The sequence below is a fragment of the Phalacrocorax carbo genome, chromosome 9 (genome assembly GCF_963921805.1).
Source record: "Phalacrocorax carbo chromosome 9, bPhaCar2.1, whole genome shotgun sequence".
NCBI lineage: Eukaryota > Metazoa > Chordata > Aves > Suliformes > Phalacrocoracidae > Phalacrocorax > Phalacrocorax carbo.
The window spans coordinates 18,477,517-18,501,104 of record NC_087521.1 but is presented as its reverse complement, the minus strand read 5'-3'; the positions used below and the strand labels follow the sequence as shown (position 1 = coordinate 18,501,104).

At 38.8% G+C, this 23,588-nt stretch overlaps 1 protein-coding gene across 2 annotated transcripts in view; it reads left to right on the top strand.

The window, feature by feature from the left end:
- The window catches only part of GALC (galactosylceramidase), a 41,911-nt gene extending 28,676 nt beyond the window's left edge, over positions 1-13,235 (top strand). For both annotated transcript variants that reach the window (XM_064460522.1, XM_064460523.1), the window contains exons 10-17: positions 716-843; positions 1,318-1,407; positions 2,751-2,840; positions 3,181-3,325; positions 3,794-3,974; positions 6,783-6,946; positions 8,661-8,737; positions 10,518-13,235. In XM_064460522.1, coding sequence (XP_064316592.1) covers positions 716-843; positions 1,318-1,407; positions 2,751-2,840; positions 3,181-3,325; positions 3,794-3,974; positions 6,783-6,946; positions 8,661-8,737; positions 10,518-10,661 — 1,019 coding nt within the window. In that variant the 3' untranslated portion in view covers positions 10,662-13,235. The remainder of the gene's footprint in view (positions 1-715; positions 844-1,317; positions 1,408-2,750; positions 2,841-3,180; positions 3,326-3,793; positions 3,975-6,782; positions 6,947-8,660; positions 8,738-10,517) is intronic.
- Positions 13,236-23,588: the final 10,353 nt, after the last annotated feature.

The following is a 23,588-nucleotide window of genomic DNA, read 5'->3' as shown; positions in this document are numbered from 1 at the left end:
CATGTGTCCATAGTCCTGTAATATTTTACTGTACTTGTCCTAGTTCAGTAAAGGACAGTAGCAAGTAGCTTATTCAATGCCATAAAGGAAGAACAAGGTAAACGCCTTCATTTTTATTCTTCTGCTAGTTACCTGTGTATGTAAAACATTAAAAAAATGGCCAAACTGTCACATAAACAGTTCAGAACAACTGGGCGGTTGTTCCAGTTTCCATGTTGCTCAGGATTTTAATGATCTAGGCCATATTCTTCTTTGGTACTCTTATATGCTGAAAACCTTACTTACTTTGTTATTCATCATGGAGATGCCCATCTATCCTTTTCCTGGCTCAACTGTTTACTTATGAAAAAAAAAAAAAGAGAGATTTTGGAAAATCTAAACTGTGATGGGTATTCATATTACATGTACATGATTGACTTACATAGTGGTGTAATAGTTTTTTCTTACTGTCTAAATAATCGCTATCATTTTAACTGTTTCGTCTGCCACAGAGCTGATGTTTTTAATTGTGCCTTAGTATAATTCTTTAATCTTTCTTTTTGTGTAGGCAGAATTTATTTTGGAAGTTCCATTACTTTCTTCTCGTAATGAAGTTTTTACTGTGTAAGCATGTATGAGGGAGAAACTTAATTCAGACTACAGATGATATTATTTTTATTAAGACTTAATTCTTTTTTTCCTGATTTTTTTTTTTTTTTTTTCTGTTTTGTCTCAGCGCACACAACCCAATTTACTCAACCAGGCTGGTCATACTTGCAAGTAGATGGACACTTAGAAGGAGGTGGCAGTTTTGTAGCTCTGACAGATGGCTTAGGAAACCTTACCATCATCATTGAAACTATGGTATGTGGATCAGCCATTCCAATGAACGAGAAAAGATAAACGAAATGTCTTGTAATGAAGAACCTGTTTTGATTTGAATATGTTCTCTGAATGAATGAATCTGAATATGTTCTCTGATGCTTGTATCTTTGTTATTGAGACCACTAGAGGTCTTCTTTCTATGTAAACTTTGAATGGCTAGTTGAATCTTTCTGGAGACTGATGTATATGTCATCTTTGTATCAGAAATTAGCTTTAATCTGATGACACTCTGGGAGGAAACTAAACCACGTCCTTTTTTTTAGCACTATTCAAAATAAAATTATTAAGCTAGTATGATTGCAGTTATCATTAAGATAACAGTGAAATAGTTGCAAATTGATCCCATGTTGCTTTTTAAATTTCAATTTATACCTTACATTTTTCATTAAGATTGCCATGTGATGCATTCCAGTAATGTATGTTCCTTCTGTTTCATTTTTTTTTTTCCTTCAGACTCATAATCACTCTCAATGTATCAGGCCTCCACTGCTTCATTTCAGTGTGACACCTCAGAGAGCAACTTTCTACCTCAAAGGGTCATTTGTAAGTAGATCTTGAATACATTTTGTCAGTCCTGCAAAATGAATTGCTATCCATAATCAAATACATGCAAGACAATATCACAGGTTAGCAAGAGTTATCGGAGTTCTTTACCTCCAGCACGAGAGGCTCTTACACAACTGGGAAGTTTAGGCATTCTAGTTCTGCTTTTACCATGAGATGTAATGTCATAAATGAGTGCGTGGAATTACTATCTCCCAGCCTAATCTTCTGTATATTGAAAAAGAAATTCCCCAGAACAGAAATGCAGTTGGATTTTTTTTCTTTAGGATTTATTCCAGGGCTGTGTGCTCTGACATGCTGACGTAGTTTGACCAGCCAGTATGGCCATGACCTTTCTAGTTGTCAGCTCCTTTCCAGGGGATTAACTGCAGCTGATTGCATATTGTAGGTTATGATGTTCTATCCTGTGAAAAGATATTCTGAGAATCTCTCAGTTGTATGGTGGTTTTTTGGTTTGGTGTTTTTTTTTTTTTAAATCTTGCTAAACTGAATTTTCCTCTGAAATGTGAACAATACTTTCGTAGTGTAAACTGGAGCAAATCTTTGTTAACAGATTTGGATGATTGCTTCTCAGAAGCTGGAAATGTTTACTAATTTTGAATTTTATTTTTGGTGACATTAATTTCCTTTTATTTAGGAGAAGATATATTGGACAATACTTCTGGTAATAAGAAGGTTTGCTTAGGAAAAGTAGCTGAGCATCACTTCTGATATACAGCTCCCTTTGGGGGAAGTATCAGATGGCTTATGCAAACCAAACTCTACGTTGCTTGCTTTGTTGTTCATCTCAGTAACTAAAAAAAATTGTAGAGGCTGGATATGATTAAAATCTGTAATGTGGCTGATATGCCATAGTATTACAGAAGTTTAGAGATCTGTAAGTGAAGTACTTTGCTCAAAAATGAATATCAAAGAATGAGCAACTAAACTGAAGGTCTCATTAAAGCAAAATCAGCAGTAGCTTATTTTAGCCTGGTTGCTCCTAGGCAGAGCGCTTGTATCAAAGGGTACCATTGCTGGTAATAGAGAAGCTAAAGGTTGCATGTGTGATTGCAAAGCTTTCTGTCTTTATAAGCAACATTACTGCATGTTAGGGCAATGGCTTATTGACGTGTAATCTATAAAAATGTAAGCCATGTGTAATGGCTAGCGGAATAGAGTGGTGGCCTCTAATGTGACCAACAGCTGTAGAATAACAGAAATTAGAGACCCTTAGAGGACTGATATTTCTCAAGGTGAAGATTCAAGGGGTTTTTTTGATGTCTTTTGTTTGTTTTGGGTTTTTTGTTGTCGCTTTAATGATATATTGTGTTTCATTGTAGTATATGGTGGAAACACTTCAAGTGTGGCATTCTAGACTTGGTTTTGAATCTGGAAACTCTAGTCTTTTCCAGCAGCTCCATCCTGTAAAGGTAAGTCAGTCAGTTTTAATTACAGTCTCTGCAATTTCAGGTGTTTCTTCCCCCTTTGCTGGAACTCAAGGTTCCAGCATAATTAGGGCATGTTTTATTAGCTCTGTTTGACTACAGTTTTAGTAGCTATATACAAGCTTGCGTGGACATAATGAAGAGTCTGGGGGAAAGTTTTCAAAGTGGCTTGGAGATCTGAAATGTTGAGGCAAGAAGACAGGATTTTTTTTCTTACATCAGGACTTCAGAGGATCCCTTTTGATTCAGGAACTTGGATATTTTGTGATTTAGTTGTTTGTTTGTTTGTTTTTTTTAATGCAGCTTGAGCTTTCTTTAATTCCAGGTGTGGAAGGGAAGTTTTTCTTTAGATCTAAACGTGGATGAAGTCTACACTTTAACCACACTGAAGACAGGGCAGAAATGTGGTTGCCCAGAGCCCCCACCACCTCAGCCCTTTCCTTCAAATTACAAAGATGATTTCAATATTCGTAAGTCAGAATTCTCTTATCCAAGAACTTTACACACAGATACAACCTTAATATAGAAAGGCAATAACAATTATGTGAATCCTCTAATGTTTGCGACATGAAGTAGTCTGAATGTGTGTTTTACTTCTTGTTCATACCTGCTCTCCAACAACTTACACCCCTATACTTCGCTTGCAATGAGGTGTATTTAATTGTATGTCTTCACTGGGTGGTTGCTAACAATTTTAAAGTTCTTGATGAAAAAGGTAATAGCACATAACTATAGTGAACTAATTTTTGGAAGGAAGATAGGGAAGAAGGTAATTCACTTTGATGTATTTGCAACTTCCAAAACTTCAGTTTTGGAGACTGCTTTGATAGAGTAAGGCAAAATTCTGGAGAATGTTTTCAGAGGAAACCTCTGAAAAGAGGAGTACACAAAAGAAAAATAATGTTTTGGTTTTGACATGTGTTTTATTTTCTGAACAGGTAATCCACCTTTCAGTGAAGCCCCAAATTTTGCAGATCAGACAGGTGTATTTGAATACTTTGTAAATGCTTCTGACCCAGGAGATCACGTGTTCACACTCCGCCAGGTGGTGGTTCAGAGACCCATCACTTGGGCTTCTGATGCAGACCAGACCATCAGTCTCATAGGAAATTTTCAGTGGTATGTAAATACGCTTTTCTAGTGACAGCTGGGGAAATGTCCCTCTTACCAGCATGAGTTATGATCAGTTAATCTGTGTCAAGCCTCATTTTGCTTGGACAGAGGTCTTTTGCATTCATACTCTCTGTAAACATGTAGAAATGATGACTTAAAGAGAGTTCCAAAAGTCATTGAGGCTTGCTCAGAGCTACTGCCAATGCTTAAGAGATCAACTTGTCTAAATGAGTCTTAAAAACATCCAAGGATGGAGAGTGTACCACATCTCTTGGTTGCTTGGCCCACTGCTGCACTGTCTTGGAAATTTTTTTTTCTTAATGTCCTGCTGAGCGTATTTGTTCAAACTGAGTTTTCAGAATAAAGGACCTGGGTTGGTGTACTAGAAAGACCAAGTCAAAATTCTAATTCAGAATGTGCACTGACTTTCAATACATTTTTTTAAATGGGACAAAAAATTGATTCACTTTAAATTACTTAATTTTGAGTTGTCTTGCTTGGTTGTTAGTGATTTGATCAATCTTGTATCAATGAAATAGTCTGGGAGCTAATTCAGTTATATCTGTGGCAGACTGCCATCTTCTGAGCAGTTCCTAGAATTGTGTAGGTTTCATTCAACTGCTACTTAAAACAGTTGTATTTCTGGGTAAACGTAACTGAGATTTACTGGTTTGATAAGAGTATGCTTATGATGGCAATTCTTTCTAGGAGTTGCAATGATAGTAATTTGGAAACAGGCAGCATGTTTTATCATAATGTTTATTTGGAATTAAAAAGTATTTGGGAAAGAGCCTGTTAACTTAATTGGTTTAGTAATAATAAGTAATAATAAACTTTATGCTTAAAGCTTTTTATTCTATTAGGAAGTCTAGCTTAAATTCTTTTGATATGTTCTTTAAAATAGCCATTCTGTCAGCTTTTTTTTCACTTTGGTTGGATCACTGATCCCCCAAATGCCTTTTCAGAACATTCTTCATGCTTCTAATTTTTGGCCTGGACAAGTGATTGAGTCACTTTGATCTGAAGCCTGGAAGAATACCACCATGTTGTAGCTGGAAGCTGTTCTTCAGTTACCAGATATTTTCTTCTGCAGCTCTCTGTTAAGCAAAGTCTTGTATTCCCCCTATAATCAACTTTCCCTCATTAAGTAGATCATATTCAGTGATTCCTATAACTGCTACACAGGATGTATTCTTAAATTATCGTACTGAGATTCCTAAAAACTTCCTATTATTTCATTCTGGTTCTATTTCTTTCTGAATTGTCACCTTGTTCTCAGAACCAAGCTTGCTTCCTGAATATTCAGCTGATAATTCAAGTTCTACTGATCTGTAACGTTTCATAATGATAATCTACAATTTCGGGCCCTCTGATTTCTTTGCTTCATCCTCAGTTTAAGGCTCATCTTGTCCTAGGTAGATGTTTTCAACCATTAATGCATGCTATTGAAATACTGAACCAATCTTGCATTGAATTTCTCTGTGGAACAATGTTTGACTTCAGTTGTCAGTGAGTGGCAATTTATTATGATTAAATTTCAGGATTATTTAGTTGGTTTTAGTTTGGCTTTTAATCCTGTGTTTGAAAAAGCTTTTTGTTTCTACTCCTGAATTTGTTAGTGTTTTGCTCTGGTTTTATTGAACCTAGGTGTAACCCAAAAATAGTAATATTTAACTCATTTTACATTGCTTCCAATCTCCTTATAATGGCTTAAGCAAGCTGTGGGGATCTCTTGTTTAATACATAGGCAGGCAAGAAAGAAATCTTGTTTGCCTAGTGAGTATATATCCAAGAATCTGATACTTCTAATAGTATTACATTAGAGTGAAATCTCAGGTTGTTCTTACTAGTATGTAAGAGGTGGGGAGAAGAGTTGCTAAAATAAATATTCTTTATGATTTAGGTATCAGCTGAGCTGATGTTGTAGGGAGTCTTTTCATGTTCTGTAAATAGTTATAGATCGTTAGAAACTTCCTAAATATGCATTGTGGCTACAATCATAAAAATGCAATAATTGTGGCTGTATCCGTACTGCAAGTCATTTCAGACATGGGATGTAGATTTTTAATTTGAGTGTATGTTAATAGAGGTAAAGAATGCTTTCAGCTTTTATTGTTAAGAGGCTTGTAGCACAGATTTGGGGTGGGGGAAGTTTTGCAAATTTTCTAGGTGCCATTTAATTGTTATGGTATTCCTTTGCTTTATTTTCCTTCACAGATGTCACTGTATGTTATACCATGGTGCTTTACTGTTGAGCTGAAGTATCACTTCAGGAAAATGAAATAATTTCAAACTATGTGAACATTTTAAGAAGTCTGTTTTGGCTTTTGGGCAAGAGGTCTGGATTACTTAGGATTTGGCCTGTAATAAAAATCCTAGAGATGTGAAGATCAAATTTTAGCACATGTGGTGCTATGACCTTGAGTCTTGGATTTGATTTAATTATCTAAAAGCACTTCTTAATTTTACAAACCTGACAGCCTTTCTGTGGAGATGCAAACCTTCTGTTTGTGGTTTTTTATCTTTTTTTTTTTAATAATTAATTGACAGTTGCTGGCAATACACTTCATTATGTTGCTGGTTTCTGAGAAGAATTGCTTTTCCTAATAAAATCGATGGACTCTCAGGTGGGAAATAACCAGTCTAGACAGGTCCTGTGCATGTTGCAGCTGTAGGTCACTATTAGGATTGCTAAATCTTTCCTCAAAAAAGTTGCTGTACTACATAGGGAATACTCTTCTACCTATGGCCTGCTTAAAAAAAGAAACCCCAAACCATTCCAAACCATGTTAAAACTCTAAACTTCTTTTATAGGGTAAACATGACAGTCACTTGTGACATCTACATAGAAAAACAACGTGATGGGGGTGTGTTTATTGCAGGAAGAGTTGACAATGGTGGGATATATGTTCGACGTACCAAAGGAGTTTTCTTCTGGGTTTTTGCAGATGGCACTTACAGAGTCACTGGTGACCTAGGTAAGCAGCTCTTTGCTGAAGTGGATGCTGGCATATGGATGTGTCATTTTGATAGCCTTGCTAAAAATGTCTAACACTCAGATTTTGTAATTCAGTTGTCATCACTATGAATTTAACCTATTGTGCTCTAATGATGGCTGCATTTTGTAAGTGAAGAGAATATCTGAAGGCTACTGGCTAGTTGACTTCTCAGTCTCAGCTTTCTGGATGCCCCCCCCCCCCCCCCCCCCCCCCCCCGACAAAACCTATTTTAGACTAGCAAGTGTAAATTATTTTCCTTTTCATAATACTCTGATATAATATTAATTACAGAAAGCTTTGATCTGTATTCTTATACTACACCTAAAAAGAAGACCACTGCATTTCAAGCAGGATTTGTCTTTTAGAGCAGTGGAAGTCAATGTACATACATCTGGCTTAGGTGATGATAATGAGTGGCCTATCTTTCCACAAATTATGCATTCTACTGTTAGTCTAGCTCAGTGGAGTGACAGCATGTTCTACTTGTAGTGCTAACATTCCTGTGTGTGTGTTTATAGAGCACTTGACAGGCACATGAGTCTATGTCATAATACTTAAACAGCTAAAAGTTCTTTTTAATTTGCTTTGAAATAGTGGCAGGTTTTGTTTTTTAAATGCCTCTGCTATCACTTCATGAGTATAAATCAAAATTTTCAATAGTTTCTGACGGGTCGTACACAACTTCTAAATCTGCAGTATATCTGATATGAAGACAGCCTATAACGGCCCGTTTCACACTGTACTGGACCTTAAAAAGTCTTGTCTTTTATTTGGTAGCTGTAGTTTCTCATTTCTACTCTTTTTGTGTGTGGGGTTTGGTTTTTTTTTTTTTGTTTTCTTTCCTTTTTTTACCATGGATGGGTAGCATAAAGAAGGCTTTACATTAGCTTCTCTTAACATACCAGTGCTCCCTAGGAAAACTTTGCAATGTCTAACTTCATAACAGCTTAAGTTTCAGCTGTATATAAAAACATACTCATGTTTAGGATCGACTCCAGTTTTTATTTTAATAAGACATAACAGCATTACCCAATTAGTTTCTCAAGCTGTCAAAAATAATTTTTCGTAGATGAAAGGAGAGGATTCTGATTAACCACCTCATTATTTCAGGCTGAGACACTTGTTACACAATATGATAATTTTTTTCTCTACAGCTGTTTTCAGTGATCTTTCTATTTTTCTAGAAGGGAGCCTGAATGTTAAATTAACTTGCAGCTAAAACTGTCTACTGAATTTTTTTCAGATCTTCCATCCAGGTGTCAGTCACACCCAATTTTTCCTTAGCTTAAATTTTGACTAGAACTAAGCAACATCACGATGTGGGAACTCAAACCCCTCTCATTTAAAAAAGTTCCAGTACATGCACAAGGAGATCTATACAACAAACAGAGCAATAACTACTGTCACACTTCATGAACCCATACTCTTAACAGAGGGAACCCTTATCGCAGGCCAAATTCCCAAGAGCGTTGGAGGTTTTGGTAGAAAAATAGCCCTGGCAAAACAGCAGAATGCACTGATATTGTGAAGTCTAGGTTTGTGTGTTAAGCCTTCTGTGCTCCAGTTGAAATTGGCCAGATGTCAGTCCTGAACACTTCTGAAAAATAGGTATCTTGCTTTTGCTGGCTTGGTATTTGTCAGTTTCAGCAAAGGGGTGAAGTAACACTTCGCTAACCTTAAGTGTGTTTTGCAGCCGGAGAAGAGATATTAATGAAAGGACTTTCTGGTGTCCGGGATAATGCGTGGCACACGCTTACTCTCAACATTCAGGTAAGGACACAGGCAAAAAGCTAGAAAACCAGTTATGAAACTTCCAGTCCTAAATGGTTTAGAAAAACCTATGCCATACATATTATGGCATACTATTGACTGTGTACTTACATTAGTTTGCCCTATCTAAAACATAAATAATATCTCTGTTATTTTAAATTAATATTAAAATACCGTACAGAGTTCAGCTGCCCATATTTTTAAAGAGATCGTGAGAAACTGGAGAGGGCATAGAAAATAGCTGGAAAGATGAGTTGAAAGCTGGAGATAGGAGGGTTAGGGAGGCAAATCTTTTGTTTAATAAAAAGATCACGACCTGACTGACTTTCTGAAGACTGTCAGTAAACTACTAAACTAGCCTGTTTTACAAATCTGGCTCCCACCAGTTCCCTTTGCAGGCTAAGACCTTGTATGTGGAGCTGGTTAAGGACTGGGGAACTCAGATGAGCTGTCATCTTTCCTTCCTATACTGAAAAAGCATGGGCATAATGTTGCTGTAAAAATGGGCTACAGTTAATGAGAAGCCTGTCCACATTTTTTCCTTCCCCCCTGCTCCACCCCTTTTGGCCATAGTCACTTGGTGAGGAAAGTAGTCCCAAGCTCTACTCTAAATATACCTGTACACTTACTGGGTGTGACATTGGAGCAAGTAACTAAAAAGCTTTCAGGTCCTTTGCTGAATGCCTAATCCCTTTGCCTGATATAACCTTTGCAACTGCAATGTGGCCTGAAATGTGGAGAAGCTTTAATCCTAGCTGGGGAGGTCTTCTGCTGAAGCAAACTCTCTTTTAAAATTATGCACTGAGTCTTTCCCTCATCCTAAAATGTGAGTGATAGAGGTGGATTTTTGTGTGTTGTGCATTCACATGGGGAGACAGAGAGATGCTTGTACCTGAGGCATTCATTGAAACGGATGTAGTTTAGTTTTTGGCTTTTTATACACCCACAATTACAACAGTGATTGCCGTCTGTAAAATGGGCCAAGACATTTGCTAACCTGAATGGGGTGCTGAAGATGAACACAAATCATTTAAAACACGAAACAGTGGTGGTAATTTAAAAATGATGATGCTACAAACTTCCATCTGTGCTGTTAAAGTATTTTGTACCGAATATGCCTTAGATATGACAGAAGTGCAGAACCCTCTTTAAAGAATTCTCATGCTGACTCCTTCTTGAAAGGCATTCTTTGCTTTTACATGTGTCTTTAATTGTCTTTCAGATTAAGAAATACGAGAAAACTTATGTACTTTTTTTCTAAATACCGCTTAGAGGAACACTGGCAAGATAAACTGTAACTTTTCCTGAAACTGTTTTTAATTTTAATGGCAACATATGATACTTGAAAGTTCTGCTGTCCCTCTTCCTGTCAGTTTAATGACTAAAACACATCTCTCTCCTTTTCACTTTTGCCTAATTCTGCAGAATCAGTGCCAGCTATATCATATCCCTGTAAGACAGCTGGGCTGTTTGAGGGAGCCTGACACAAGTGGAAGAGGAAATTCAGTTTACCTTTCAGATTCTGCACTGAGTTTGCAAAGCTGTGAATTAGGGGAAGATGAGGCTTTTATATATTCACTGTAAAGGCATTAGATCTGTTTCACAGCGCTGATAGGCAGTGGAGGATTCTATGCAATATTTAGAAGCGCGTCTGTATGGAAAATATGTGAAATGGAGTTGAAAGTTGACTTGACATCTTTCTGTCTTGTCTCCCATGTGAGTAGGCTCAGTGTCAACAGTCGCTGGATTTACAAAGCTAACTTTTTTCTTTTTTTAACAGGGGACTTCTGCCTCAGGGCTGTTAAATGGTTACCCGCTCTGGGAGAATGTCACCATTTCTGAACCAAGTAATGGCTGGGCTGCTATTGGAACTCGCTCGTTTGAGTTTGCACAGTTTGACAACTTTCACGTTGAAGCTAGCTGAGGTTGCTTCTGCATTTGGAGAACGCAGTTCTATTACTTTGAATAATAGCTTTCAAACTTTGAGGGCAACTTAACGCTATGCTGAGACTGATCTGTTGGCAAGAGATCTGAATTCTGTCATTGTTTATTAAAGGTTTACTTGAGTAGGTATCAACATGACTGTAACTTTATCCCCTGGTTGCTATGGGGTGTTTTACCCTTTGATTTTAGGGGATAAATTTTAGTTCAAGGTAATGATGAAAACAAAATAATGGATTTAAATCTCTTCTAATAACAACATCTTAACTTCCCAGCTCACTTTTAAGGTAACTTTAGAAGTTAACAGAAGACAGAGGCATCTCAAGCTGCATTTTTAACACTTACATGATTGTGTCCATTTTTTTCACTCTGAAAGAAAAAATTAAATGCCAGGAAGCCGTATGAGCCAGTGGCTTTTGTAGGTATGTCATTCTCAAACTTCATTTAGATGAAGTACCTAGCTTTTCTATAGTACAAAAAAAGATGTTTTGTCTGTTTTGCTGCTACAGTCTGAGGCTAGACATTACAGCACTCCAAATGCATTTGATTACTTCTTCCAACTTTCATTGCCAGCCTTAAAAATAGATCATACTTTCAGTGGAATGGAAATGTGCCTTATGGCTGATCAGGCAGTGCCTTACTTCTAAACTACCTCCTCTTTCCAATGAAAGGGTTGAAATGGATGAAAAGGTACCGTAACTTGCAGCTTGTTAATGATAGCTTTGTGGAGTTTTTTTTGCATGGTGCAAAGAATAAAAACTGCATCATGGATGCTGACAAGGAGAGTGCTTACTTTTGTGTCAGATCACATGTGGAAAAACTGGCCCTTTGTTCCTAGAAATTTGGGCAACCATCTCTCACTTTTGATGAATCTAAAGCTTAGAGCAGAAAATAATTAAAGCGTAATAGTGTTATTTAGCTTATTATATTACTGTAGCACAGAGGAGATATGGATACCATCAAATTCTGGTATAAAATTAAAAAAAAAAAAGCCTTTGCCCTTGACAGCTTGCAATCTATTAATAAGGTAAGTAGATAAGTGACAGCAGGAGAATGCAGACATAATTGTTTAGTGTGCCAGGCTGTGTTACTGACACAATAGTGTCTGTTTTTAAACTTTTCCTAGGCTTCACAGAGTAAAGTTCAGAGGGGAACTTCAGATCCTTGGGAAAGGAGGGATTCCGTTCTGCTGTTGTGTCATTGTTTTGTTTTGGGTGTTTGGTTTTGTTTTTTTCCTGAAGTTACTGTGCTACAGAAAAACAGATTCATTGAGAATATAAGGATGTACTGGATTGGATTTTCATCACATACATTCCAAATTCAGTTGGCTTCTGAATTTTTCTTGCTTGCTGTTGAACAATTTGAGTGAAGATGATGTCTATTGCTGTAGTGAAACATGACTCCTGTGTCCGTCTACTTTTCGCATTCACATCCTATTTAATTGGCAAGCAGTTCCACAAGACTTGATAGGGCAGTAGTAGCTGTATGAGGCTGTCTGTAGCAGGCACTGTCCTGTCCTGAGAAACAGATTTGCAGTATACTTGGATTTATACAGATTATTATTCTGATCCACTTTATTTTGAAGGCTGATTCCAGTCAGTGTTAACTTCAGCCTCCAAAGTTGTCATCTAACAGAGTTAATGTAATACGAATCATTACTGGAAAAATTTTATAAAGGTTATTTTCCAAATTAGCTTTTGGAGAAGAGATCTCAAAATTCAATCTCTAATAAGTTAAAAATGTTTTATCTTTTGGCTATTATACTGATACTGCTATTGGTTTGTTATAAATCATTCATTCATGCAAGTTTCATACATGCTAGCAACCTTGAAAAATGGTCCAAACCACTAAACTTTAAAATTCTTGTAGAAGACTCCCAAAGATTAAGTAACTATTTCCTTAACTGGGTGAAAATGAAAGCCACTTTTCCACTTCAGTTGCATTTGATGGCTGAAGTATGAATGCAAATCTGTTCATTATTTGCTTGACTTCAGAAGGGATGTCACAGGTAACTCCCAGATGTGAAGGAATCTAATTTTACGTCCTCATATTAAAGTAATATAAGTATAGGAAAAGTAGTTCTCAGAGTAAACTTATTTTAGCTGTGATGTATTTTTCCTAGTAGGATACCTCTTAGAGACCTCCTGGTAGCTGATGTGGCTGCAAGCAGCATTGTGTAAGAGCGAGATCAGCAACGATGCAGTTAATCCAAAGGAGCTGTCCATTTTTTTTTTTTAACCTTTTAATGCACTAGTGTAATAAACTGTACTGTTACTTGTGTACTAAACACAATGTATTTTATCACTGGAAGTCCTGGTTTTTTTTTCCTAATCTTAATTTATAATGTTAGAGGATTAAACTGATATGAACAGAATAAGTGATTTAATGGTGACATAATGTTATTCATCTTTATAAGTCTGTAATTCTTCACCCTTCAGCAGGCTGTAATATGTTTGGCAATAACAAGCTGTCAGGTCTTTCACTGAGGGGTGGATTTATGTTGTTGATTATAAATACTAATCATTCCAAATGGACAAATAAAACACTTAAAAACCCATTATTTGTGCAGAATGCTTCTGTAAACAGGTCTTGGTTTTCTCCAATAAGAAAGCTGACAGTTTTTCTGTTGTGAGTCCTGATAAATATGCTTGGCATTAGCTTAATTGGGTTGGAAGAGTTTTTCTGACACTCTGAATAACCAAAGAGTCCTCATTAACAAATATCTCAAAATCCATATGAATTAGGACTTGTGCTGTTGATAAAACAATATTTTTTTTTCTATGAGTAAACATTTTGCTTCTTTCTGGGTTCTTTTTGCATTTAGTTAAATTGTATTTGAGGGCCAGTCATGCAAAACTGCTGGGTGCTAGGGTGCTTTCTAGGTATGGAAACAGTGCTGTACAGGTGTACTTTTAAAGTCTAAATGAGGCTTCTTTACTTTGAATGTCCTTTTGAATCTAGCTTTGAACATGTTTCCCTCCCCCCAAGACTTAAGGGTTCTGCTTTAAAGGGGGGGTTGGAGGGACAGGGAGAAATTCTACAGAGCTAGTCATGTTTTCCAGGCTGTCATGCCAGTAGATACAAATTACCTGGGAAATGCTGTCTTCCAATAGCCAGGAATGTGCTACCACCCTCACAAACACTGCATCAAAATAAATTCTCCCCCTTCTCTGCCACCTCACCTTTGAGGTTAGGCACCATGAGCAGTTCTTGGGATTTTCAAATTCCTGCAAAACATCAGGACTACTTTGCTTTAAAACTACAGGAGACTCTGTTACTTCAGGCTACTGAGGCTGGTTCCTTTTGCAGCCACCTTGTGCTTTCACTGTATCAAAAGTAAATTTCTAGTTCAGGGTTTGATTTGGAGTGGTACTGGTTTGCTTTTTCCTTACTGAATCAGTTTTCTTGCATTGTAGCAGCAGGTTGGTTGTTTTCGCTTAATCATTTTTAATTGGCTTACCTGAAGTTTCTATCCAGAGTTCATTTTCTGGAGGAGTGTGCAAATTACAAAAATAGCCACCATAACTATTCCTGTCTTTGACAATTTCAGCAACATGGTCAGAGAGGGACAGTGCTTGGAGACCTTATCCTCATTTTGATGTTGTGGGTGGGTGGGTGGTTTGTTGTTTTTTAAATCTCTTGTAGGTACTTACAAGCCTAGCACGGGCTGGGAGTTGGGGGGAGGGGGGCAGGAAGGTTGTTTAAAAAAAAAAAAAAAAGAAAAAAACCAAACGCAAACCACACAATTTTAAAGGACTTGCTAGGTTTGTAGCAGAATCATCAGGTAGCTATTTTAAAGTTTTGAGCGAATTATACTTTGGTACTTGATGAGAAGAAATATCATGCCAGTCAATATCAGAGCTTGCTGAAACAGAAATAAAACACAAATGATTATCCATTTTCTTAACAAAGATAGCTTAGGTAATGTTTAAATGCTTTTTGTGTGTGGCTGGAACCTTAGCAATCATCCTGCCCATATTGGCAATGCATGTAAAGTTAGCATGAGCAAGTTCCTCTTGCCCCTAGAGACGTTCCTTTCATTTATGCTCAAGTGTCACTGAAACAATAAAGGTGTTTCTAGAACTTGTGTTTTAAGAAACCCCAAAAGACCCACTAGCAATTGAGCAGTGGAAATTGTGTGTTGCAGCAGTGTTGCCAAGCTTTCACTGCCTTAGCCTCTATGAAAACCACACAGAAGTATCTTGGCAGGCAAACAACTGCAGAACGGTATTTTTCTCCTCAAGGAATTATATTTTGATAAAGTTAGAAATGGATACAGAAACCAAACATCAGTTTTGTCAGGGGGCTCCAAGTAACTTTGCAACTAGTGGATTAAACCTGTCCTTTACTTTTGTACACCCTAGGTTAAACCTGGACATGTCTCTGGAAAGTGGAGATGAGAGTAACCCAAAAGTGTGTTGACTTTTTTATTTTAAATGCCTTTTCTGTTGGTTCCAAGTGTACCTGACTGAGAGTTAAAACTTCATTTAGAGCAGGAAAACAGTGATTTTGGTTTCACTGTACTATGGATGGGTTTCAAAATACAGTTCTGTAGTAGAGGATGGCTCAGTACAGTACTAACTCAAGGGTTTGCAAGAGAAAACAGAACATAGTAAACTAGGGTAATGTTGCGCAGCCATAGTCGGGGTACCCTTGATGGTCTAAGACAGAGAAGATAACAGCAAAATTACTATAAACAAAAAACCCCCAAAACCAAACAAATGAAAAAACAATAACAGCAACAAAACAAGCAAACAAAAAACAAAAAACCCCCAGACCCCCCAGAACCCCCTCTGTGCATGTGTACCCAAATACTACAGGGAAAATCAAAGAACACTCCACTTCCTTTGCTCAGATCTTGCTGGGAAATGCAGTCATCTTCCTTGCTCTTTTCCAAGAACAATAATTTAATTAAAATGCCTGTAGAGAATACAAGACTTCGTTGTTGCTAAAAAGCAAATGTTGTTTATCTAATTATAGATACTGCCATTTTCCAAGAACACCAGGACTAGAGAAGGTTAGAAAACATGACTACAGGTTATGTGGCTGAAAGGCAAGTCTGTGATGTGTGAATCATTTCTGCTGCTGGTGGCAGGTTGTTTCTTCTCTGCTAGCATAGCAACAGAGCTCTAAGAAAAGGGAGGATGTTCTTCTGTTACTGCTACCCTGCTTCCCAGCTTTTGGGAAGTTTCATGTACATCAGCCAACCTGAGATTGCACAGGAGCAGCTCTGTAGCCTCTTAGACTGATTATACAGAGTTAACTGAGTCATTTGAAAGAGCACATGGTGATGACGAGCAGCAAATCCTATTAAGGATGTCCGTTTTCCCTTCTGATGTGATTGCTCTTGTACTGGGAGCAATGAATGGTAGAGTTTGCTGGCAAGAGATTAGACAGATTTTGTGCTGAGCCGACGTGCACGCTAATGTCTTGCTGCAGAGATCTATAAAGCTTCACTGGGATGCACAATGTCTCTGGCATAAGCTGCCTGTTTCCTATTCACTCTAAGATTGCTGCTTAATAGTTCAACTTCCTTTTTTTTTTTTTTTTTTTGCTGCTCAGCTGTTATTTTATTCAAAAAAATATGTTTTCTTAGCATTATAGGAAATTTGTTCAACACAGCAGAAGCAGCCTGTACCAGAAGGAGGAGACTGAGAATAGCCTGTTCATCATTCAGCCCATCTCCTTGTCAAATAAGAATTTTTTCCTGTTGTGCATTTTTGGGGCCTGCCTTAGTTGAGTGCTGAGACAAAAGAGTGGGAGGGTGTCACGGTTTAGCCCCATTTGGCAACCAAGCACCATACGGCTGTTCGCTCCTGGTGGGATGGGAGAGAGGATTGGAAGGGCAAAATAAGAAAACTCATGTGTTGAGATAAGAACAATTTAATAATTGAAATAAAATAATAATAAATTGCAATGAAAAGAAAAAAAAACAAAACAACAAACAAGAGAAGAACAAAACCTAGGAAAAAAAAAGTGATGCAACTGTTTACCATCTGCTGACAGATGCCCAGCCAGTCCCTAAGCAGTGCTCCCTGCCCGCTGGCCACCTCTCTCCAGTTTATATCACAGAATCTCAGGTTGGAAGGGACCTCAGGGATCATCTAGTCCAACCTTTCTAGGAAGAGCACAGTCTAGACAAGATGGCCCAGCACCCTGTCCAGGCGACTCTTGAAGGTGTCCAACGTGGCACCAGCAAGGCATCAGCAGCACCCTGTAGGCATCTAAACTTTCGTCTGGTGTTTTAGCTGCCAAGCCACGAGTCATCTTACCCGTATTTTTTCTTCCCTACCTTTATCCCCCCCAACACTCCCCAGTGCCATATAGGGTGGCTACCAGGGTAACATCCTCAACGGTAGTATTAAGGATTGAAGGTGAGTGTTTTTCTTGTGTGTTACATGGTGAAATGGGAATGGTAGATGCCAATCTTCTGTACCTTCTTTGTAGAACTCAACCTCCTAGAAGTCAGGCAGGTTTTTGATCACTTTTCTTATACAGTCAGGTATTGGAGTGTTAATAGTCTGAAGGGGTTTTTTTCTTTCCTTTTGCACCATGTTTCTATTTATCATTCCTCCTTGTACCACCAATATGTTCACATTTGACTTTCCCCCCACCCCCAAGAAGCCTGATGCAGAAAGGGTGCTGGCTTGCTTCTATTACATCGAGACCCAATTACAGCAATTCTGTGTATAGCAATCTCCCTGATGAACATATACTGCATCCTCAGATGCCTTTGAAGACTTCTGCTTCAAATTATCCATACTAGGTCATTTCAGAAGGTGGTTTCTCTGAAAAAGTTGCTAGCTTCTGCTAATGTAATGTGCTGATTATAAGCATGGCGATGATTATATTCTGCCCTGTGAGGTATTAGCCTTGCATTGCCTAACTGAAAAGTCTTTTTTCCTCTGTCCCTGCTTGTTTCAAAAGACTGTGGACCATATCCCACTTCTTTAATCCTGCAAGCAGCTCAGTACCATGTAAATATTACCAGTGCCCTCTACTGCACATAAAAGAGAAGTGCATGGTGCATGCTATGCATTTCTGATCATCTAAAGATTCTTTATATTTATCTCTGTTGGGGACAGTGCTCTGAAAGCAGTATATAATGAATTTACTTATGAAGCTATATTGACGTTTCAGAATGTACTGTTCTGTTTTTAAGTGTGCAGTCTTGGATAGTCCTGGATTTTTTATAACATTTAAATTCACTACACTTACCAGAGCTTTAACTGAGTGGTGGATGGAGATTTGGAGTGCAAAAATGGATAGAAAACGTCAACTGTTATTCAAAGAGCCTATGCAACCCGGAATGAATATGAGCAATTTGAAGATTTAAGCAAGTCTTGGATGTCCTAGTAGGGTATTTATTCCTAACACGGTATCCTGGGTTCACTCCATGCCTCAGTTTCCTCATCAGGAAATGGATGCAACACAGGCATATAGTGGCACTGAGCACTCTTGCTTAGTAGATCTGGAGTAGAGCTGCTGCTTTAAGTTCCTACAAAGACTAAAAGCATTAGCAGGGAAAAGCACTGATTAAAAGCTCAGTGTCACCTCCTATCAAAAGTGTAAGTGGGAAAATGGCAGTGCTCTGAAAGCAAGCCACTGCGGATGCGCTTCTGCTTGGCAGTTGTCAGCTCCGTGTTAATGATGGTGGGGGACTGGGAGTGGTGACTTTATTTTCCTTTGAATCTGCTACTGAACATGCCACCTTTTTTATTCTTCATGTCAGACACCTACAGTGCATAGGACAGTGATGATACTTTACCTGTAATCATAGTCACACTATGGGTGTGGGTCTTTTCACAGAGTTTTGGAAGGTACTCCCTTGACTCCATGTACCAGCAGTACGTTGGTGTCCTGTGGTTTCTCTGTCCAACAGTCTTACAGTAGGGGAAAAAACAGGGCAAAAATGATGGAGTCAGTGAGCTGAAACATAGGCACACCACCAACAGCTGCCACTGCCTGCAAGGAAAACTTCTGGAGAAGGTAAGACAATATGCTGTGCTCACGGAGCTGCCCTTCTAGTGGAACCAGTAGAATGAAGATGAGTAGGATAGGTTGGAAATGGCCTTGCTTGGTATAGAAACACATAGGGGAGTGATGTAAAGCTTACACAGTGTCTCCCTGGAGTTGTACCCGTCCCTGTGTACTTATTGTGACTTAACAAGGGTAGGAGGAGTTGTGTTAATGCATCTATAAAAAGCGTGAGTCCATAATATGCCCTCAGAAATGCTCATACCCAGGCTCTCTCCCTTTTTTCCTTGAAAAAAATGATGTAAGTTGTACCTAGGAAAACAGCAGAACGGTACGAGAGGAAAACAAGGCCAAGTTCGCTTGTTATATCTGCAGTCACCTTTTCTCAATGTCGTATTCCTGAAGCTAATGAACACAGTTCACATTATTGCTTAGTGTGACCTAATTCCCTGTGAAAAGTCTCTTTGTCCTAGCCAAAACCCAGATAAACAGCAATGCTATTCCAGTTCACTGAGTGTGACTGACACGGTGTTTGAAACCACCACTCAGCCCAGACAGTCAGGAAGGGCAGCTCATACTTCAGGCTACCAAAAAAAACCCCAACTAAAAAACAAACCTCATTACAGCAAGTCTGATCTGTACTCAGAAAAAAATCTATAGCGGTATCACAAAGATTGGTTTCCGAATGAGAAATTGAGGTTTGACATCAACCTTAGGACTTTTATCTTTTGTGACAAGTTCGTAAAGAGGACCTTGTCGTCTGTGCCAGAGGCACTAGATGGCAGTGGAAGTATGACTAAGAAAATAGCTGTCTTGCTGGGTTTGGGGCCAGCCTCTCTGAGCCATGAAAACAAGGAGTGAAGGCAGCTTTACTTGAGAAGAAAGATAAGGTTGAGACTACGAACGCCCTTCTGTGCACAAAACCCAAGACTTCCCTTACAAGGAATACTAATTCATCTTTTAATAATTTTTCATCTGCTTTAAGCAGATTAACCTATAAAAACCCAAATGCTTTGTAATGCATCTATTACCTACAGTGGTTTGTCTGGATCAGAGTCATTAAAACAAGAAAAAGCTCCAAATGTCCAATTGCTTCCAGTGGCATAGCTTTTGTGTGAGTCTTGGTAATCTTTAACTCATGTGTTCAAGCTATGAAAGGATCTGCAATGATTATTTTTAGTGTACAATGAGTTTGCGCTTCACTGATAATTGTGCTGCTACAGCCTGTATCCTAAAAGCGTTTTACATGCCACAGCCCTGATAGTGGGAGGTCTCCCTACAAACATGTGTACTGCTGCATGCAGCCTTATGTGCTCTACCGACACCGTACAGGAGGGCTGTGCACATGCACAGATGTGATCACAGCACAAAACCCCAGATTAGATGTGACAGTGAATGAGAAAAGCATAGAAGAGCTTTTTAGAGTGTACAGCTGCAAGATTGTTATGTCCCATCACCCTGAGGTGTGGGGTTCATATTTGCTGCTTTAGTTTTAAAATATCAAATCGGTAGCTTGGGCAGCTGCATGGGACAGAAACACTTTGTGAGAAAGAAGTAGCATGGTTGCACTGGTAGAGGAATTGTCATCCAGCTTACCCTTGAATAAGGCAGTTCTTTGCTCAAAGAGGTCTAGATGCAAGGAGAGGCAGCAGCCCTGTAAACATGGGTGAAGGAAGGACATAAAGGTCATGTTAGAAACTGGAACAGGCTGACTTTAGGGTGATTGAGAAACTTATAAAAACAAAGGGGTCAACAGTGTGAAAGAAGAAAGGGAGGATGGGTTTGGCCATTATCAAGTGTCTCAGAACAGCATAATCAGAAATATTGGAGAGGTAAATGGGCAGTGATTACTGGGAAAGCAATTCACTCCCTCATGCCAGGTTTTCAAAAGCTTTATGTGCAGTAGGTTAATAGCCAGCTATCTGCTTTCACTCTGGATTAAGCCCCAGACTTCTAAAGTGATGTCCTTCCCTGTCCCTTGCAGACCACCAATGCCAGGCAACTCAATGCTGGGCATAAGCATGGATTGTCGCAGGTCAGCCTCTCTGGTAACACCTCGGACAAGGAAATCCTTACTTATGGATTCACAGGGGTTTTTTTGTTTGTTTGTTTGGTTTTTTTTCCTGTGTCCTTTGCGTTGCCCCAGAAAAGGTCTACACAGATGAGTGTAGGGACTGGCAAGCAGAAAGACTTTGTGGAATTTAAAACAAAGGTACAAGATCCTGCCATGAAAATGTGTTGCTGTGCCTTGCCTCCTGGAAAACAAAGTGAGAAATGTTTCTGATTTTGGGAGAGATTATAGCAATACCCAGAGGACATGTGAAACTGAAGTGGGAACTGTTCTTTAGTCCTGCATTTATGTAAGGCATCCATGGGGTTTGCTTGTCTAAAGGGTGGATATGTCATTTATGTGGTGGGGAGAAGGAACAAGGCAGAGAACTTGGTGTTTATTTGTCTTAAGTGGCTCTTATCACCAGCATTTCATATTAGTTTCTGTGGAGGAGGAAGATAATGTTTTCTGTGGGAGTGTCATGTCTCTCTGTCTAATGAGAGGGAATGTCTTCTTTGAAGAACTACAGAAATTTTGCTTATTGGTTTATAACCTTAGTACTGTCCGTGTATTTTTTTGTCCATTTTCTTCATTAAATTCATCCGAGTGTTGCTGGTCGTCTTTACAGGTCCTTATGTGCTCTATGCTGTCTGGGTCACAGCTCTTTTCCTTGTAGCTTGTTCTGACAGAACGTGATCTTCAGGAACATTTCAGATTTTAATTTTGCCTTTCCTTGCTATAACTTTAACTTCTTGTGCAAAAGTGAGGAAGAAACCTTTCCATAAGGTACTAAGGGATTGAAATCTAATCATTAAACCTTGATAGGTTTTTCTTTTCACCCATAGTATTTTGAAGGCAAATTGCTTATCAAAGAATGTGCTTGGATAAGTGAAGGATATACAGGAGAGTGGAAGAGAGATCCCAAGATATCATATGGCCTGTAGAGGACAGTGGTTATTTACAAGTATCTTTGGAGCAGGGGAGTTATATGTCCCTGTCTCAGCCAGCAAGATAACACCAGGACAACTGTGTTTTGTGTAGTCAGCGCAGGGATGCAGCTTGGCAGACTGTTAGTGAGTCATTTTGAAAAGTTCCTTGTGGATTATTTAGTGAGTGAATTTATTTAAGACAGAGCACTTAGCTCCCAAGAGAGAAGGAAGAGCCTGGATGAGCTGCTGTTGTAAATCTGCGCTTGCCAGTCGCTGCCAAGAGCTCCTGTTTCTGGCTTCCCTGTCCATAATAACAAACCACCTGTTTGGCCCCAGTGCTGCAGCACTGGTGGGCACTTGGGCTGCTTCGTGCTATAATACATAGCACAGAGCAGTAAAGTTAATAAGAAGTTCTAGTAACAGAGCTGGGCTATAATCTGCTGCCTCAGAGAGCTGTACATAATGCTCGGCAGAGCAGTCTTCTCCTGAAAGCTGTAATGTAGAAAATGCCACCTCAAACAGAGGGCTTGTGCCAGTCTCTAGACCAAAGGTGTAAGGCAGGGTGCCTAGGAATAGCTGGCTGAGGAGCAACCCTCTGCTACTTAGAAGATGTTTTAAGTGGAGGAGTGGACCTAACTCCCAGAGGAAGTGAAGAAGTAGAACTTGGCGACCTTCAGCTGGAGCTGCGGGTAGTTAGCCCTTCTACAGATCAGTTCCATGAAGGTTGCTGGTTAGTCATCATTTGAGCAGCCTGTCCTTACAACTCACTTAGTGAAACCACAGGAAGGCTACTCAGATGATTGAGGAAGTTTAGGTGGTAGGACTTCACCTTCAGACCAAGGGGACAGAATGCCACAATTGTTATCTTCTAGTGGCTTTTAGTACTGCTGATAGAGTGATAGGCCAAAACCAGAAGTGTTGTCAGCCCATTGGTAGAGTTCTAATAACAGAGAAAAGAAACTCTTATGTGCCTGAAATTGGGATATTTGCAAATTACTGAAGAATTATCTGGTCTTGACACCAGTCCTGGAGTCAAGATTTTGTAGAGTCTTTTGCCACTGATGTGAGTTTCTTGTATCTGAGATTCCCTGTCTGTAAAATGGTGTGCCAGTGACATTATTCCATTCTTCTAGCCTTGAAATCTATTAAAAAAAATTTCTATATCACAATTGAAAAAGTATGATTGTAACTCAGACAACAAATACAAGAATTACAGCTCTTGCCTTTAAAATTCCTTTTTTTTCCCTTGTGGAAATAATAGATCACATTGTAGGAAGTCAGCATCATGTAATGGAATTTATCCTGGAGAACTGGAATACTAAAACTGGGACTGTAGTCAGATAATGGCAGTGCAACAACGAAATGAAATATCAGTTGCTATGCATACAAAAATGGCTTAAGCCTATCTCTGGACACTGGGACCTGCTTCAGGCAGAGAATTGTAGCCAAGACCTAAGAGGCATTTGTTATGTAAAGTATACCTAAATATTTAACTTCATTTGGATGAGTACAATGATAAGGCTTCTTTTTCATATTTCATTTATTCACCTTTTTATAACTGTATTGGAAAAATGGAATTTCCATCCTGTGGCAAAAGGTGTCTTTGATATGGGAAAAAAATCTTGTAGAACTCCGGGGAAAAATTCCACTTGGAAAGAACAATGACAACATGGTTCTGATTTCTTCTTAGCTTTTGTCAAGGTAGATCTCTGGAAAAAATAAGGAGGCCAAGGGAAACAGAATCAGCTTCTCACAAATAAATGATGGTGTTTAACAAGTACCTGGTGGGGTAGCAAAGGGACAGCAATGTATTCCTTGTGGTTGCAGAATTACTTCTGCAAGAGCAGAGAAGGACCCACCAATGGTCAACTTTGAAAGCCATCTCATTGCTGCAGCACTCTTATGAGCATAATACAAGGTACCTGTCACCTGTGCCCGTGGTTGGAATGGGAGA